The following is a 20,377-nucleotide window of genomic DNA, read 5'->3' as shown; positions in this document are numbered from 1 at the left end:
AGTACCAAGATATCGTACAAATAAGGAAACACTGCAATACCCCGTTCTCGGATTACAGAGAGTAGGCCACCGAGAACCTTTGAAAAGATTCTTGGAGCTGTTGCTAGGCCAAAAGGAATAGTGACAAATTGGTAATGCTTGTCTAGAAAAGAGATTCTCAGAAACTGATAATGATCTGGATGAATCGGAATATGAAGATATGCATCCTGTAAGTCTATTGTGAACATATAATGCCCTTGCTGAACAAAAGGCAGAATAGTCCTTATAGTCACCATTTTGAAAATTGGTACTCTTACATAACGATTCAAGATTTTCACATCCAGAACTGGTGTGAATGAATTTTCTTTATTTGGGACAACGAATAGATTTGAATAAAACCCCAGACCCTGTTCCTGAAACGGAACTGGCATGGTTACCCCTGATAACTCCAGGTCTGAAACCAGTGGCGGTTCTAGACAAGTTTTACTGGGGGGGCCAAGGTGGGGCCAGTGTTTAATCAGGGGGGCACATTAAAAAACGGAAACAAATGATATATATATATATATATATATATATATATATATATATATATATATATGTGTGTGTGTGTGTGTGTATAAATCTATATATATTATTGTGTGTGTATGTGTGTATGTGTGTTTATATTTATACAGTGTACACACACATATATACACACATCCATTCACACATATATATTTATATATACACACACACACACAGATATACATACACATATATACACACACACACGCACGCACACACATATACACACACATCCATACACATATATACACACACACATATATATATACATATATATATATATATATATATATACACACACACACATATGCACACATACATACAAAAACACATATGCATACATGCACACACGTATACACACACACATATATATATATATATATATATATATATATATATATATACATACACACACACACAAATCCATACATATATATACATACACATATACGCATACATACACACACACATACATCCCTGTACATACATACATACACACACACACTGAGTAGAAAAAAAGAAAATAAAAAAAGAAGACTATGCACTTAACTAGTGCTACATAGTTCAGATAGCACATTCAATGAAAATGGTGTCAAATAATTATTTACATACATTAGAAAAATAAGGAAAACACTCCAGTAGTCATTATAGAGTTGTGGAGGTGAGAGGGCAGACTTACATCTCTTCTGTTCTGGCAGTGTACAGGCTAGAGAGAACGTCTGCAAAACAAACCAGTGACACTTCTGGAACTCTTGTGTGCAGACTGCAACTGTAAGACGCCCCGCCCCCACTACAACCTGGGAACTGTAGCACATCTCTGAAAGGGCAGGGGGCACAAGTTTTACTTCATTTTGTTAACCCCACGCTTTGACTAGACAGCGTTTCAGGGACAGGGAAGCAGATAAATAGCCTTGATCTTGTCCGGTATTTTTCAGTCAGCTCAGTGGCCAGCTTAGGGGGGGGGCAGGGACATTTTTACAGGGGCCCTGGCCCCTGTGTAGAACCGCCCCTGTCTGAAACACACTTCAGGAAAGCCTGTGACTTTACTGGGTTTGCTGGAATTCGTGAGAGAAAAAATATTCTCACAGGCAGCCTTACTCTGAATCCTATTCTATACCCCTGAGAGACAATACTCTGAATCCATTGGTTTTGAACCGAATAGGTCCAAACATCTTTGAAAAATCTTAATCTGTCCCTACCGGCTGAGCTGGAATGATGTTCGCACCTTCATGCAGACTTGGGGGCTGGCTTTGATCTCTTAAATGGCTTGGATTTATTCCAATTTGAGGAAGACTTCCAAATGGAAACAGATTCCTTGGGGGAAGGATTAGGTTTCTGTTCCTTATTTTGTCAAAAGGAACGAAAATGGTTAGAAGCTTTAGATTTACCCTTAGGTCTTTTATCCTGAGGTAAAAAACTCCCTTCCCCCCAGTGACAGTTGAAATTATTGAATCCAACTGAGAACCAAATAACTCATTACCTTGAAAAGAAAGAGATAGCAATCTGGACTTAGAAGTCATGTCAGCATTCCAAGATTTAAGCCACAAAGCTCTTCTAGCTAAAATAGCTAAAGACATAGATTTAACATCAATTTTGATGCTATCAAAAATGGCATCACAAATAAAATTATTAGCATGTTGAATCAAGTTAAAAATGCTATACAATTCAGGATCCAATACTTGTTGCGCTAAAGTCTCCAACCAAAAAGTTGAAGCAGCTGCAACATCAGCCAAAGAAATTGCAGGCCTGAGTAGATGACCTGAATATAAATAGGCTTTCCTTAGATAAGATTCAAGTTTTCCTATCTAAAGGATCTTTAAAAGAAGTACTATCTTCCATAGGAATAGTAGTACGTCTAGCAAGAGAAGAGATAGCCCCATTAACTTTGGGGATTTTTTCTCAAAACTCCAAACTGCTGGCAAAGGATACAATTTTTTAAACCTTGAAGAAGGAATAAAAAGTACCAGGCCTATTCCATTCTTTAGAAATCATATCAGAAATAACATCAGGAACTGGAAAAACCTCTGGAGTAACCACAGGAGGTTTATAAACAGAATTTAAACATTTACTAGTTTTAATATCAAGAGGACTAGTTTCCTCCATATCCAAAGTAATCAACACTTCTTTTAACAAAGAACGAATATACTCCATTTTAAATAAATAAGAAGATTTGTCAGTATCAATATCTGAGGTAGGATCCTCTGAACCAGATAGATCCTCATCAGAGTAGGATAATTCAGCATGTTGCCGGTCATTTGAAATTTCATCAACTTTATGAGAAGTTTTAAAAGACCTTTTACGTTTATAGAATCAGAAATAAATTATTTTAAATTTACAGGTATATCTTGTGCATTAGATGTTGAGGGAACAGCAACAGGTAATGAACTACTACTGATGGATACATTCCCTGCATGTAAAAGTTTATCATGACAACTATTACAAACCACAGCTGAAGGTATAACCTCCACAAGTTTACAACAAATACACTTAGCTTTGGTAAAACTGTTATCAGGCAGCAGGGTTCCAACAGTGATTTCTGAGACAGGATCAGATTGAGACATCTAGCAAATGTAAGAGAAAAGAAAAACATATAAAGCAAAATTATCAATTTCCTTATATGGCAGTTTCAGGAATTGGAAAAAATGCATCGCCCTCTGATAGAGAAAAAAGGCAAGAGGCATATAGGAATGAGGTCTTAAATAATGAAAATATTTGGCGCCAAGTATGATGCACACAAACAGAAAAATATTTCTTGGCACCAAAAACGTCCGGAAATGACACACTCGCGTCACAGATGACGCAACCTTGTGAAAGGCTAGACGTCAACTAAGACGCCAGAAATGACAAATTTGCGTCAACGAAGGTAACTTCACGCCAAAAAAAATCTTGCGCCAAGAATGACACAAACTTCTGTCCACGAATTTAAAAGACAGTCAATTTGAAAAAAAGAGACTAAACCCCAGGTAAGAAATACATTTTCCTAAAAAATGCATTTCCCAGATATGAAACTGGCAGTCTGCAAAAAGGAAATATACTGAAAAGCTGAATCATGGCAAATATAAGTACAATACATATATTTAGGACTTTATATAAATACATAAAGTGCCAAACCATAGCTGAGATTGTCTTAAGTAATGAAAACATACTTACCAAAAGACACCCATCCACATATAGCAGATAGCCAAACCAGTACTGAAACGGTTATCAGTAGAGGTAATGGAATATGAGAGCATATCGTCGATCTGAAAAGGGAGGTAGGAGATAAAAACTCTACGACCGATAACAGAGAACCTATGAAATAGATCCCCGTGAGGAAAACCATTGCATTCAATAGGCGATACTCCCTTCACATCCCTCTGACATTCACTGTACTCTGAGAGGAATCGGGCTTCAAAAGGCTGAGAAGCACATATCAACGTAGAAATCTTAGCACAAACTTACTTCACCACCTCCATAGGAGGCAAAGTTTGTAAAACTGAATTGTGGGTGTGGTGAGGGGTGTTTTTATATGCATTTTGAGGTTTGAGAAACTTTGCCCCTCCTGGTAGGATTGTATATCCCATACGTCACTAGCTCATGGACTCTTGCCAATTACATGAAAGAAAAATACATATATATATATATATATACACACACACACACATACATAAATACATATACACACATGTACAGTACATACATATACACACACATACATAAATGCATACATACAAACACACACATATACAGTACATACATATACACACACATACATATACACAAACACAGACATTTACACACACATACATAAATAAATACATACATATACAAAAACACACACATATACAGTACATACATATACACACACATATACAGTACATACATATACACACATAGATAAATAAATACATACATATACACACACAAACACACATATACAGTACATACATAAATACTTATATATATATATATATATATATATATATATATATACACACACACACACACACATACACATACATAAATACATACATATACACAAACCCACACATATACAGTACATACATAAATAAATACATACATATACACAAACACACATATACAGTACATACATATACACATACATAAATAAATGCATACATATACAGTACATACATATATAAATACATACATATACACAAACACACACATATACAGTACATACATATATATATATATATATATATACATACATATACATAAATAAATACATATATATATACATATATATATATATACATATACATAAATAAATACATATATATATATACATAAACACACACATATACAGTACATACATATACACACATTTATAATGGTATACTTAAATTAGCATACTTACTTTCTGGCAAGCTGTTTATTTTTGTTCCTAAACTTCTGAAGTAGGCGTGCTTCATAGCATCTTCTGCTGAAATTCGCTTTTTAGATTCATACTAAAACGAAAAGAGAAAAAAAAGGCAATGATCATATTCAATGTTTACACCTCTAGGACAATAAACATACTGTCATAATCACAATAAATTGCACTGTTAAAGACTGCATGTTATGGAGACATTAAGATTTTTGTTTATCCGACCACCTGTTCGCCCCTTTTGTGTCAGGTAATGGGAACTCCATTATACATTCTATCTGCTATACCCTATCTTTTGTATAAGCTTTACATATTAAATGGAAAGTAAAGTCAAAATTAAACTAATTAAGTGAATACAGCATTTCATTTTAAACAACTTTCCAATGTACTTCTATTATCAATTTTGCTTAGTTCTCATGGTATCTTTTGTTAAAGAGTAATCCTGGATGAGCTCAGGACCGTGCACATGTCTTTAGCATTCTGGCTGTAGTGTTTTTCAAACAATGTTTATAGCAAACACAGCTGCCATAGAATGCTAAAGACACACGCATGCTTCTAAGCTCCTATCATTCCTACCTAGGTTTACTCTTCAACAAAGGATGCCAATAGAACAAAGCAAATTTGATAATAGAAGTAAACAGGAAAGTTGTTTAAAATTGCATGCTCTATCTGAATTATGCACTTTACATTTTAACTTCAATGTCCCTTTAAAGTGTTTTGTAAGGGAGTATTTATATAAGATTACCTTGTTTGCTTTTTGAAAAATTGATCATGTAGTGTTTAGTTACATACATTTTATTCATAATTTGTGGAGACCACCAATAAAAATGTGGTAGCTGTCCCTATCAGTCAGTGAGGAGTTGTTCCTTGAAGATAAGTTATTTCCAAACAGATAGACATACATTTCCTGGTAGTTTTAATATCAATTTTAGATGGCTTTAACCCTTTAATTGGAAAAGTCTCATCAGGATATTCTTTTTACAAAAGTAAGAAATGCATCAGAGTACAAACTATTTTGAAAGTTTGAAGTTTAAAAATATTTGATGGCAGCGTCTTCTGTCTTCACTGGGATAGCACAATTGGATTCCAGTCTGTATATTTACGAGATCTATTACTTAAGTATATTTGTGCCTTGGATTCTTGACATTTACAAAATACTTTTGTAGTCCTTTTTTTCATCAAGTCTCCAGCTATTAAAGAGTTTTTGATTTTGTGCTTGTTTTGTCTTGAATTGTGTTGTCATGATTAAAAAAGTCAGATGACTAAATGCTGTAACCAGAAATACCATTGAGAGTTTTCATCCTCAGAATGAGGTCTCTATTTATATACTGACAATTTGCCTTCTCTTGCATAAACTTTTCGGTGGTAACAATGAATTAACAGCACTACCATAGTTTGATGTATCATAGAAATCACATAGTAAAGAGATGGTCCCGGTGACCACCAAAATTTCAAGATATCAAAACTATAATAAGGATCCCTTGTGAAAAACTTTCTTGGATCACTCATGATTTTGACTCAAGTTTAAAATTAAACTTTCATGATTCAGCTAGAGCATGCAGTTTTAAACAACTTTCCAATGTACTTCAATTAACAAAATGTGTATATTTACACTTTTTAAATCACCAGCTCCTACTCTGAGCATGTGCAAGAATTAACAGAATATACATATATGCATTTGTGATTGGCTGATGGCTGTCACATGATACAAGGGGAGAGGAAATAGACATAACTGAAATTTGTTCAGACTAAGGGCCCAAGTATTAAAAGGTGCGCGAACAGCTTCTCAACTTGAGAAGCTGTCTGCACGCCTTTGCTGTATACGGGCAGCGGATCTGTTCGTCCACTGGCCCATTTGCATCATCACACTGTCCTCTGAGTGTGTAATGTGCGCTCCTTCACTCACGTGATTGGTCGCGAGCAAGCTCACAGGGATTTCTCTTCACAAGCTCTGTATGTGCAAGAGTGTGAAAAGCAGCAATCTACATTGCAGAAAGCAGGCTTGCATGTGCGGACCTGCCCTGTAAGGGCTCCGGAGCGCTTACGCTGCTTCGTACATGGAGTGCTATTGCATTGTCTTTTTATCGTGCATTTGTTGCTTCTTAGCTAGAAAATGATTTTGTCCCTCAACAATTAGGTTACATCTTTTGCGTTTGGTAAAATGGCTTTCGTGGTTTACCAGGGAATTTATTAATCTTACAGAAACATTACCCACAAAAAGAACAGCAATGGTATTAAAATGTTTTTTAAAAAAAGATAAGAAATTGTTTGTGTGCAAATGTTCCCACAGTTTAACTAATTACTGACTGGATAAATGTGCAAGTTTATTGGTAGACAGAGACATGCCTATAGAAGCATGAAAATAAAAACATTTGGCAAACAAAGGAACGTATTTTTAAGCTGTATATGCGTGTTACAAAAAAACACTTTGATCCAACAAAGAACAAAATTATATTAACATCTGTTAATATACTCTGTAATATACATTTAACATAAGAGTGGCAGAACAACACCTCTAGACAGTCATACAATCACAGTGAGATATACACAGCTTGCCTGGGAATTTAAAAACTGATTATAAAGCTTCCTTCTAGTGAAAAATACCCAGCTATAATACAGCAGTTGTACTGCACTCTAGGAACAATGGTCAGGGCATTCATTTTACATAATTATACATATCCAGATCTACATAGCAGTGTAAATAAACACAATAGCAGGACAACCAAAAAATAAAACAGTAACTGCGCTATTTACACACATCAAATAATTTCACTTGGGTTTAAAGCTCATGGAAAATGTAATGTTGCTGTACATCTAGCCAGTGTCTAATACTCCTTGAAATGACAGAGTATGTTTTAAAATATTAATAATAATAATAATAATAATAATAATAATAATAATAATAATAATGGTGCTTGCCGTGGACTTGAAAATATAGATGTAATGAGAAGAAATACTGCTCTTTATTTCTCTACAACAGCTGCATTTATTTATCACAAACATTCACCTAGATTACGAGTTTTGCGTTAGGGTTAAAAAGCAGCGTTGGCCGGTCCCAATGCTGCTTTTTTAACGCCCGCTGGTATTACGAGTCTTGCAGGTACAGGTGTACCGCTCACTTTTTTGGCCAGACTCGGAAATACTGCAAATCAACTTACGTCAATTGCGTATCCTCTTTTTTTCAATGGGACTTGCATAGCGCCGGTATTACGAGTCTGCCTGGTACCGCATTTTAAAGTCAGTAGTTAAGAGTTTTACACTACAACGCCGTAGCATAAAACTCATAACTAAAGTGCTAAAAAGTACACTAACACCCATAAACTACCTATTAACACCTAAACCGAGGCCCCCCACATCGCAAACACTAAAAGAAATATTTTGACCCCTAATCTACCGAACCGGACATCGCCGCCACTATAATAAACATATTAACCCCTAAACAACCGCAGTCCCGCATCGCAAATACTATTTAAATATTATTAACTCCTAATCTGCCGGCCCTAACATCGCCGACACCTACCTACATTTATTAACCCCTAATGTGCCGCCCCCAACGTTGCCGCCACTATATTAAATGTATTAACCCCTTGAGAAGTCTTCAGCCAACCGGGCCGAAGTCCTCAACGAAGCCGGCAGAAGTGGTCCTCCAGACGGGCAGAAGTGGTCCTCCAGATGGGCAGAAGTCTTCATCCAGACGGCATCTTCTATCTTCATCCATCCAGCGCGGAGCGGGTCCATCTTCAAGACATCCTCTTTATCCGGAGTCTTCTTCAACAATGACGGTTCCTTTAAGTGACGTAATCCAAAATGGCGTCCCTTCAATTCCGATTGGCTGATAGAATTCTATCAGCCAATCGGAATTAAGGTAGGAAAATTCCTATTGGCTGATCCAATCAGCCAATAGGATTGAGCTTGCATTCTATTGGCTGATTGAAACAGCCAATAGAATGCGAGCTCAATCCTATTGGCTGATTGGATCAGCCAATAGGATTGAACTTCAATCCTATTGGCTGATTGCATCAGCCAATAGGATTTTTCCTACCTTAATTCCGATTTGCTGATAGAATTCAGCCAATCAGCATTGAAGGGACGCCATCTTGGATGACGTCACTTAAAGGAACTGTCATTGTTGAAGAAGACTCCGGATGAAGAGGATGCTCCGTGTCAGATGTCTTTAGGATGGAGCCGCTGCGCGCCGAATAGATGAAGATAGAAGATGCTGTCTGGATGAAGACTTCTGCCCGGGTGGGTGAAGACGTCTCACAGTAGGGTGATCTTCAAGGGGTTAGTGTTAGGTTTTTTTAAGGGGTTATTGGGTGGGTTTTAGAGTAGGGTTGGTTGTGTGGGTGGTGGGTTTTAATGTTGGGGGGGTGTACTTTTTTTTTTTACAGGTAAAAGAGCTGATTACTTTGGGGCAACGCCCCGCAAAAGGCCATTTTAAGGGCTATTTGTAATTTAGTGTAGGGTAGGGCTTTTTTATTTTGTTAGGGGGATTAGATTAGGTGTAATTAGTTTAAAAATCTTGTAATTATTTTATTATTTTCTGTAATTTAGTGGGTTTTTCGTACTTTAGATAATTTTATTTAATTGTAATTCATTGTATTTAATTTAGTTAATTTATTTAATTATAGTGTAGTGTTAGGTGTAATTGTAACTTAGGTTAAATTTGTCTTTATTTTAAATAGGTAGTTATTAAATAGTTAATAAGTATTTAATAACTATTGTACCTAGTTAAAATAAACACAAACTTGCCTGTAAAATAAAAATAAACCCTAAGATAGCTACAATGTAACTATTAGTTATATTGTAGCTAGCTTAGGGTTTATTTTATAGCTAAGTATTTAGTTTTAAATAGGAATTATTTAGGTAATTGTAATAATTTTATTTAGATTTATTGTAATTATATTTAAGTTAGGGGGGGTTAAGGATAGGGTTAGACTTAGGTTTAGGGGTTAATAACTTTATTATAGTGGTGGCGACGTTGTGGGTGGCAGATTAGGGGTTAATAAATGTAGTTAGGTTGCAGTGACATTGGGGCGGCAGATTAGGGGTTAATAAATATAATGTAGGGTTCGGCGATGTTGGGGGCAGCAGATTAGGGGTTCGTAAGTATAATGTAGGTGGCGGCGGTGTCCGGAGTGGCAGATTAGGGGTTAATAATATGATGCAGGTGTCGGCAATGTTGGGGGCGTCAGATTAGGAGTTAATAAGTATAAGATTAGGGGTGTTTAGACTCGGGGTTCGTATTAGGGTGTTGGGTGTAGACATAAAAAGTATTTCCCCATAGGAATCAATGGGGCTGCGTTAGGATCTTGACGCTGCTTTTTTGCAGGTGTTAGTTTTTTTTTTTAGCCGGCTCTCTCCCCATTGATTCCTATGGGGAAATCGTGCACGAGCATGTTTTACCTGCTCACCGCTAACGTAAGCAGCGCTGGTATTGAGGTGAGATGTGGAGCTAAATTTTGCTCTACGATCACTTTTTTGCGGTTAACGCCGGGTTTGTAGAAACCCGTAATACCTGCGCTGTCTGTAGGTGAGTGGTGAGCATAAACTGCTCATTAGCACCGCACCCCTCATAACGCAAAACTCGTAATCTAGGTGATTATGTTTTGAAGCATGTCTGAAATAATACATCAGCGTTAAACTAAGTAAAATAATAATTACCTGAAGAAACTTCGTTAATAATTCAATGCCTTCAGAGTCTAACCTGGAAAAAAGCCAATAATAGAAAATATTAAGAACTATATAACAAATGCTTATTGATTCACAGTGAGTATAAAGCAAGGAAAGTACAACATCTAGGGCTTAAAGGGACAGTCTACTCCAAAATTGTTATTGTTTAAAAAGATAGATAATCCTGTTATTTTCCTATTCCTCAGTTTTGCATCAACAACACTGTTATATTAAATACTTTTTACCTCTGTGATTACCTTGTATCTAAGCCTCTGCAAACTGACCCTTATCTCAGTTCTATTTACAGACTTACATTTTAGCCAATAAGATGAATATACACCATGGGAGTGAGCACAAAGTCATATATATGGCACACATAAACTAGCAGTGTCTTACTGTGAAAAGCTATAAAATGCACTGGTATAAGAGGCAGTCTGTAGTGGCTTAGATACAGGCAGAAATGTAGAGGTTTAAAGGGTTATAAAGTAGATTTGTATAACAATATTGGTTGTGCAAAGCTGGGAAATGGGTAGTAAAGGTGTTACCTATCTTTTTAAAAATTAATTATTTTAGAGTAGACTGTCCCTTTAAAGGGACAGTCTACAATATAATTTGTATTGTTTTAAAAGATAGATAATTCCTTTATTATCCATTCCCCAGTTATATTAATGTACTTTTTACCTCTGTGATTACCTTGCATCTCAGCCTCTTCTGAAAGTCCCCTGATCACATGACTTTTTATTTATTATCTATTGATTTGCATTTAGTACTGTGTTGTGCTAAATCTTAAGTAACTCCTTGGGCGTTATCACAATGTTATCTATATGGCCCACATGAACTAGCAGTCTCCTGTTGTGCAAAGCAAATAAAAAAAAAACATGTGATTAAGAGGCTGCCTATACTGACTTAGAAACAGGCAGAAATTTAGAGGTTTAAAGGTTATAAAGTATATTAGTCTAGCAATGTTGGTTGTACAAAGCTGGGGAATGGGTAGTAAAGGCGTTATCTATCTTTTTAAATAATAACACATTTAGTGTAGACTGTCCCTTTAATAGTAGAAAGTGTAGACACTTGCACAAAAGTATTTAAAAAGACCAGAAGAGGAGTAGAATAGTGTATATACTTATCTAGAGCTGCAGTACGGTACAACATTTATAGCTTTCTTTTATTTACAAAACAAGTACTGTAAAACTGACTGCTACATACTTACCGATACGTACAGCTTTGTTTACATGTGGTGTAACCTACGACTATGTGCTAACTGTGGTACAGTATTTACTGTTTTTTTTATTACTTAAACGAAAAAATACTCCACCTCTGTAAAGTTATTTACACTTACGGCAGCCAAAAAACATTGTGCAACAATTTGGCTGTGTTCCATAAATTAATATAAAAAAGTGGAATTCATTTGCTGTAGCACTGACTGTCCATTTAAATACAACAAAGGAATAAATGGTACTAAGCATCAGCATTATTAAAGAGATTCAAAACAACAATAATTCACTACAATAAAGTAGCATACAATGATGAGTATCATTTTAAATATGTAACACGGTGGCAGAGAAAGCGGTAAACGGAAAAACTGAAATCACCCAGGGCCATCTTCACCCAGTGGGAAACGGCCACCTGTTACCAACACATTCCATTAATGCAAAGTATTTGCCTTGCAGAGCAATCTATCACTCACTTGTCAAATCTGTTTGTTAACTTGAGTTGGAAACAAACCTCTAAATTAGAGCACATATATGAGTCAAACTGTATCTGTTCAGTTTACAGAGAATAAGATCTTCATAAAATTGATAATTATCCAAATTTTACTAATGGTAAAAATTCCAACCAACAACACAGTTTTACAATCTCATTATGGTATATCTCCCTATTGGGAGTAAAACAATGTAAGTTATTAAATAAAAGAGCTTTTACACAGTTTATTCTCTTTGAAATACAGAAAAGCTACATTATATCCCCAGTAGGTAACATTATTGGCTTTAACTTGCTGAGCAGCAATAAGACTGCACAGAATTATTTTCTTATTGGGTAATGCAGAACTCCTGAGGAAAGAAAAGCTCTCGGGATCAAATCAATACCTTGGTGCATGATTGATTAGAGGCTGAGGTTTGTACTTGGGAAAATTGTAGTTTCGGAATTCATCGTTTGAAGAAACTCCTGCCCATGTTTCTTCATTTGGAGTGCCTAAGGAAAATAAATGCATTTTTTAACTGGACATAATCTGCCGGTTATGCCTATGTTACATGTCCAGGAACAAAATGATTAGGTTACTTTCAGCTTAAAGTACATTCATAAAGCAACTGTAATAGATTTATTTTTAATTTTCAAATTAGAAAAAACATAAAGCAGAATTTCTAAGCATAATCGGTCTAAAACTTTTTTACATAATTAACAAGAAAGTCTGTATAATATAGACATAGTTTTACCTAGAAGTCGGAATATTAAATGAAGCTCATCTTCCACTGTGGAACCAGGAAACAGAGGTCTTCCTGAAGCCATTTCAAAAAATATACAGCCAACACCCCTTCATGAGAAACGGAGGAAAAGAAGATCCAGACAAGAATGAGTGTGCAAGGTCACATACCAGTTATGCACAGCTAGATAATAAATAATATTATTTATATATATTTATATATTCATAAACACATACATACACTTACTTGTATTAGTGCCAAAGTTTATGTTCTCTGTCAAATTTAAAGGCAGGGAAATGTCTACTCTTAAGGAAAACAAAACCTTCACTACTCTTACCAATATGTGGCAAGCAAACATAACTAGTAACAATTACTTATACATTAAAGGGACAGTGTACATTCATTTTGTTTGTTTTTTTAAATAAATTCAACATCCCTAATTAATATCTTTAAAACTGAACATTTTTGCTATTAGTCTATCAAATAGTCCGTTTTAATCCCTCAAACAAAACCCTGTATTGTTACAAGCATATGCATGGTACACTTACTCCATAAGCTCGTGCCCTGTTTTTGACTCTGCACTGTGCATGCTCCGGGGGAGGTGATGACATCACCACTAGTGTAAGGTGGTGTCCCGGGCTCAATATAACTTGTGACTGCTGAAGCACAAACACTGAAGTGGCAGCAAGCAAGAGGCACTGACTTGAATAGTATGTTGTTGGTTTTTTTTATTTTATTTTTTTTATATATTCATACATTGGATTAGGTTTCCACTCAGAAGTTCCATTTTACAACGGATCAACTAGTGGTGTTTAGCAAATGCTACTGTGGGCACGATCATGGGCAATAGCGCACGTTGACGGAAAATACAGTACTTACACTATGTATAATTGTAGATGCTGATCATTTTGCATGTGATGTCGGCTTGATTGGTGGGTGTGATTGCCATATATATGACTCTGCCCTTCTCTAAAGCTGTCCCAGCAACGCTTCTCAAATTCATGAACTTGAAAATTTGTATGCTATCTTATTTTTTACTTTACAATGTATGCACAATGTCCCTTTAAGTTAAAGAGTGGGTTGTCTAATGTAGATAAAACATAATTTATGTAAGAACTTACCTGATAAATTCATTTCTTTCATATTAGCAAGAGTCCATGAGCTAGTGACGTATGGGATATACATTCCTACCAGGAGGGGCAAAGTTTCCCAAACCTTAAAATGCCTATAAATACACCCCTCACCACACCCACAATTCAGTTTAACGAATAGCCAAGAAGTGGGGTGATAAGAAAAAAGTGCGAAAGCATATAAAATAAGGAATTGGAATAATTGTGCTTTATACAAAAAAATCATAACCACCACAAAAAAGGGCGGGCCTCATGGACTCTTGCTAATATGAAAGAAATGAATTTATCAGGTAAGTTCTTACATAAATTATGTTTTCTTTCATGTAATTAGCAAGAGTCCATGAGCTAGTGACGTATGGGATAATGACTACCCAAGATGTGGATCTTTCCACACAAGAGTCACTAGAGAGGGAGGGATAAAATAAAGACAGCCAATTCCTGCTGAAAATAATCCACACCCAAAATAAAGTTTAATGAAAAACATTAGCAGAAGATTCAAACTGAAACCGCTGCCTGAAGTACTTTTCTACCAAAAACTGCTTCAGAAGAAGAAAATACAACAAAATGGTAGAATTTGGTAAAAGTATGCAAAGAGGACCAAGTTGCCGCTTTGCAAATCTGATCAACCGAAGCTTCATTCCTAAACGCCCAGGAAGTAGAAACTGACCTAGTAGAATGAGCTGTAATCCTATGAGGCGGAGTCTTACCCGACTCAACATAGGCAAGATGAATTAAAGATTTCAACCAAGATGCCAAAGAAATGGCAGAAGTTTTCTGGCCTTTCTAAAACCGGAAAAGATAACAAATAAACTAGAAGTCTTTCGGAAAGACTTAGTAGCTTCAACATAATATTTCAAAGCTCTAATAACATCCAAAGAATGCAACGATTTCTCCTTAGAATTCTTAGGATTAGGACATAATGAAGGAACCACAATGTCTCTACTAATGTTGTTGGAATTCACAACTTAGGTAAAAATTCAAAAGAAGTTCGCAACACCGCCTTATCCTGATGAAAAATCAGAAAAGGAGACTCACAAGAAAGAGCAGATAATTCAGAAACTCTTCTGGCAGAAGAGATGACCAAAAGGAACAAAACTTTCCAAGAAAGTAATTTAATATCCAATGAATGCATAGGTTCAAATGGAGGAGCTTGAAGAGCCCCCAGAACCAAATTCAAACTCCAAGGAGGAGAAATTGACTTAATGACAGGCTTTATACGAACCAAAGCTTGTACAAAACAATGAATATCAGGAAGAATAGCAATCTTTCTGTGAAAAAGAACAGAAAGAGCAGAGATTTGACCTTTCAAGGAACTTGCGGACAAACCCTTATCTAAACCATCCTGAAGAAACTGTAATATTCTCGGTATTCTAAAAGAATGCCAAGAAAAATGATGAGAAAGACACCAAGAAATATAAGTCTTCCAGACTCTATAATATATCTCTCTGGATACAGATTTACGAGCCTGTAACATAGTATTAATCACAGAGTCAGAGAAACCTCTTTGACCAAGAATCAAGCGTTCAATCTCCATACCTTTAAATTTAAGGATTTCAGATCCTGATGGAAAAAAGGACCTTGAGACAAAAGGTCTGGTCTTAACGGAAGAGTCCACGGTTGGCAAGAGGCCATTCGGACAAGATCCGCATACCAAAACCTGTGAGGCCATGCCGGAGCTACCAGCAGAACAAACGAGCATTCCTTCAGAATCTTGGAGATTACTCTTGGAAGAAGAACTAGAGGCGGAAAGATATAGGCAGGATGATACTTCCAAGGAAGTGATAATGCATCCACTGCCTCCGCCTGAGGATCCCGGGACAGATACCTGGGAAGTTTCTTGTTTAGATGAGAAGCCATCAGATCTATTTCTGGAAGTTCCCACATTTGAACAATCTGAAGAAATACCTCTGGGTGAAGAGACCATTCGCCCGGATGCAACGTTTGGCGACTGAGATAATCCGCTTTCCAATTGTCCATACCTGGGATATGAACCGCAGAGATTAGACAGGAGCTGGATTCCGCCCAAACCAAAATTCGAGATACTTCTTTCATAGCCAGAGGACTGTGAGTCCCTCCTTGATTGATGTATGCCACAGTTGTGACATTGTCTACCTGAAAACAAATGAACAACTCTCTCTTCAGAAGAGCCAAGACTGAAGAGCTCTGAAAATTGCACGGAGTTCCAAAATATTGATCGGAAATCTCACCTCCTGAGATTCCCAAACCCCTTGTGCCATCAGATACCCCCACACAGCTCCCCAACCTGTAAGACTTGCATCTGTTGAGATTATAGTCCAGGTCGGAAGAACAAAGAAGCCCCCTGAACTAAACGATGGTGATCTGTCCACCATGTCAGAGAGTGTCGTAAAATCGGTTTAAAGATATTAATTGAGATATCTTTGAGTAATCCCTGCACCATTGGTTCAGCATACAGAGCTGAAGAGGTCGCATGTGAAAACGAGCAAAGGAGATCGCATCTGATGCGGCAGTCCTAAGACCCAACATTTCCATGCATAAGGCTACCAAAGGGAATGATTGTGACTGAAGGTTTTGACAAGCTGATATCAATGTTAAACTTCTCTTGTCTGACAAGGACAGAGTCATAGACACTGAATTTATCTAGAAACCTAAAAAGGTTACCCTTGTCTGAGGAATCAATGAACTGATTGGTAAATTGATCCTCCAACCATGAACTTGAAGAAACAACACAAGTCGATTCGTATGAGATTCTTCGAAAATGAGAAGACTGAGCAAGTACCAAGATATCGTCCAAATAAGGAAATACCAAAACCCTATTCTCTGATTACAGAAAGAAGGGCACCGAGAACCTTTGGAACTGAGGCTAGGCCAAACGGTAGAGCCACAAAACTGGTAATGCTTGTCTAAAAAGAGAATCTCAGACACTAAAAGTGATCTGGATGAATCGGAATATGCAGATACACATCCTGTAAATCTATTGTAGACATATAATGCCCTTGCTAAACAAAAGGCAGGATAGTCCTACAGTAACCATCTTGAATGTTGGTATCCTAACATAACGATTCAATAATGATAGATCCGGAACTGGTCTGAAGGAATTGACCTTCTTTGGTACAATGAAGAGATAAAATAAAACCCCAGCCCCTGTTCCAGAACTGGAACTGGTATAAATACTCCAGCCAACTCTAGATCTGAAACACATTTCAGAAATGCTGAGCCTTTGCTGTGTTAACTGGGACACGGGAAAGAAAAGAATCTCTTAGCAGGAGGCCTTAACTTGAAGCCAATTCTGTACCTTTCTGAAACAATGTTTCTGAAACCAGAGATTAAGAACGGAATTGATCCAAATTTCTTTGAAGAAAACGTAATCTGCCCCATACCAGCTGAGCTGGAATAAGGGCCGCACCTTCATAGGTACTTAGGAGCTGGCTATAGGTTTCTATAAGGCTTGGATATATTCCAAACTGGAAATAGTTTCCAAACTGATACCGCTCCTGAGGATGAAGGATCAGGCTTTTGTTCCTTGTTGTGAGGAAAGGAACGAAAATGATTATTTACCCTGGAAAGAAAGGGAAAGCAAAGTTGACTTAGAAGACATGTCAGCATTCCAAGTTTAATCCATAAAGATTTTCTAGCTAAAATAGCTAGAGACATATACCTGACATCAACTCTAATGATATCAAAAGATGGTATCACCAATAAAATTATTAGCATGTTATAGAATAATAATAATGCTATAAAATTATGATCTGTTACTTGTTGCGCTAAAGCTTCTAACCAAAAAGTTGAAGCTGCAGCAACATCCGCTAAAAATATAGCAGGTCTAAGAAGATTACCTGAACATAAGTAAGCTTTTCTTAGAAAGGATTCAATTTTCCTATCTAAAGGATCCTTAAATGAAGTACTATCTGCTGTAGGAATAGTAGTACATTAGCAGGAGTAGAGACAGCCCCATAACCTTAGGGATTTTTGTCCCAAAAAACTCTAATCTGTCAGATGGCACAGGATATAATTTGCTTAAACGTCTAGAAGGAGTAAATAAATTACCCAAATTATTCCATTCCCTGGAAATTACTTCAGAAATAGCATCAGGGAGATAAAACACTTCTGGAATAACTACAGGAGATTTAAAAACCTTATTTAAACGTTTACATTTAGTATCAAGAGGACCAGAATCCTCTATTTCTAATGCAAATAACACTTCTTTAAGTAAAGAACGAATAAATTCCATCTTGAACAAATACAAAGATTTATCAGCATCAACTTCTGAGACAGAAACCTCTGAACCAGAAGAACCATTATCAGTATCAGAATGATGATGTTCATTTAAAAATTCATCTGAAAAAAGAGAAGTTTTAAAAGACTTTTATGTATACTAGAAGGAGAAATAACAGACATAGCCTTCTTAATGGATTTAAAAAATAAAATCTCTTATGTTATCAGGAACACTCTGAAAATTAGATGTTGACGGAACAGCAACAGGTAATGTAACAGTACTAAAGGAAATTTTATCTGCATTAATAAGTTTGACATGACATGCAATACAAATAACAGCTGGAGAAACAGATACCAAAAGTTTATAGCAGATACACTTAGCTTGGTAGCTCCAGCACTGTGCAGTGATTTTCCTGAAGTATCTTCTGACTCAGTTGCAACGTGGAACATCTTGCAATATGTAAGAGAAAAAACAACATATATAAAGCAAAATTGATCAAATTCCTTAAATGACAGTTTCAGGAATGGGAAAAAAATGCCAGTGAACAAGCTTCTAGCAACCAGAAGCAATAAATAATGAGACTTAAATAATGTGGAGACAAAAATGACGCCCATATTTTTTAGCGCCAAAAAAAGACGCCCACATTATTTGGCGCCTAAATGCTTTTGGCGCCAAAAAATGACGCCACATCCGGAACGCCGACATTTTTGGCGCAAAATAACGTCAAAAAAATGACGCAATTTCCGGCGACACGTATGACGCCGGAAACGGAAATAGAATTTTTGCGCCAAAAAAGTCTGCGCCAAGAATGACGCAATAAAATGAAGCATTTTCAGCCCCCGCGAGCCTAACAGCCCACAGGGAAAAAGTCAAATTTTAAGGTAAGAAAAAATGTTAAATTAAAATGCATTATCCCAAATATGAAACTGACTGTCTGAAAATAAGGAAAGTTGAACATTCTGAGTCAAGGCAAATAAATGTTTGAATACATATATTTAGAACTTTATAAACAAAGTGCCCAACCATAGCTTGGAGTGTCACAGAAAATAAGACTTACTTACCCCAGGACACTCATCTACATATAGCAGATAGCCAAACCAGTACTGAAACGAGAATCAGCAGAGGTAATGGTATATATAAGAGTATATCGTCGATCTGAAAAGGGAGGTAAGAGATGAATCTCTACGACCGATAACAGAGAACCTATGAAATAGACCCCGTAGAAGGAGATCACTGCATTCAAATAGGCAATACTCTCCTCACATCCCTCTGACATTCACTGCACGCTGAGAGGAAAACCGGGCTCCAACTTGCTGCGGAGCGCATATCAACGTAGAATCTAGCACAAACTTACTTCACCACCTCCATCGGAGGCAAAGTTTGTAAAACTGAATTGTGGGTGTGGTGAGGGGTGTATTTATAGGCATTTTAAGGTTTGGGAAACTTTGCCCCTCCTGGTAGGAATGTATATCCCATACGTCACTAGCTCATGGACTCTTGCTAATTACATGAAAGAAATCCACTTTAATGTGTCATATATATATCAACTAGGCTGACCTATTACAGTCTAATCTATTCTGGTCTAGTTTGGCTAAGTAAGGCCAGTCCAGTGCTCAAAGCTCTAAAATATACTAAAACAAGCCTATCTTCCAAAAACAAGATAAACTCTAGGGCAACAGTTTTATAACAAGTCTGAAAGTTATTTTGATCTGGTGATAAAAACAAATCAGTGCAAAATTTATGTTGATGTATTGAAATATGTATGTACTTATGCTCACCAAAATCTTTTTTCTGTTGTTTCTACTGTACAGGAGCATAACAAATGCCACTTTGAAGCTATGTATTTCTAGATCAACTGTTCATTTTTTCATCAAACAAAGCTTTGCATATACTACCCCACACTTGTAATAAATATAGATATAATGGTTTATATCAAAATATGTCAGATTTTACTGATTTACTTAAAAAATGTTCATGTTCGTACATCCATTTAAAACTTTATTTCACAGATAATATGAATACAATTTCTTTCAATTTACTGATG

General features: G+C 36.4%; 1 protein-coding gene across 4 annotated transcripts in view; it reads right to left on the bottom strand.

The window, feature by feature from the left end:
• The window catches only part of CDK17 (cyclin dependent kinase 17), a 238,046-nt gene that overhangs the window by 10,252 nt on the left and 207,417 nt on the right, over window positions 1-20,377 (bottom strand). For all 4 annotated transcript variants that reach the window (XM_053716948.1, XM_053716950.1, XM_053716951.1 and 1 more), the window contains 4 exons: window positions 13,021-13,118; window positions 12,673-12,778; window positions 10,577-10,619; window positions 4,904-4,994 (listed from right to left, as the gene is read on the bottom strand). In XM_053716948.1, the coding sequence (XP_053572923.1) occupies window positions 4,904-4,994; window positions 10,577-10,619; window positions 12,673-12,778; window positions 13,021-13,118 (338 nt within the window). The remainder of the gene's footprint in view (window positions 1-4,903; window positions 4,995-10,576; window positions 10,620-12,672; window positions 12,779-13,020; window positions 13,119-20,377) is intronic.

The sequence above is a fragment of the Bombina bombina genome, chromosome 6 (assembly GCF_027579735.1).
Source record: "Bombina bombina isolate aBomBom1 chromosome 6, aBomBom1.pri, whole genome shotgun sequence".
Lineage (NCBI taxonomy): Eukaryota > Metazoa > Chordata > Amphibia > Anura > Bombinatoridae > Bombina > Bombina bombina.
Note: the sequence above shows the minus strand (reverse complement) of the source record. Positions and strands in the feature narration are given on the sequence as shown.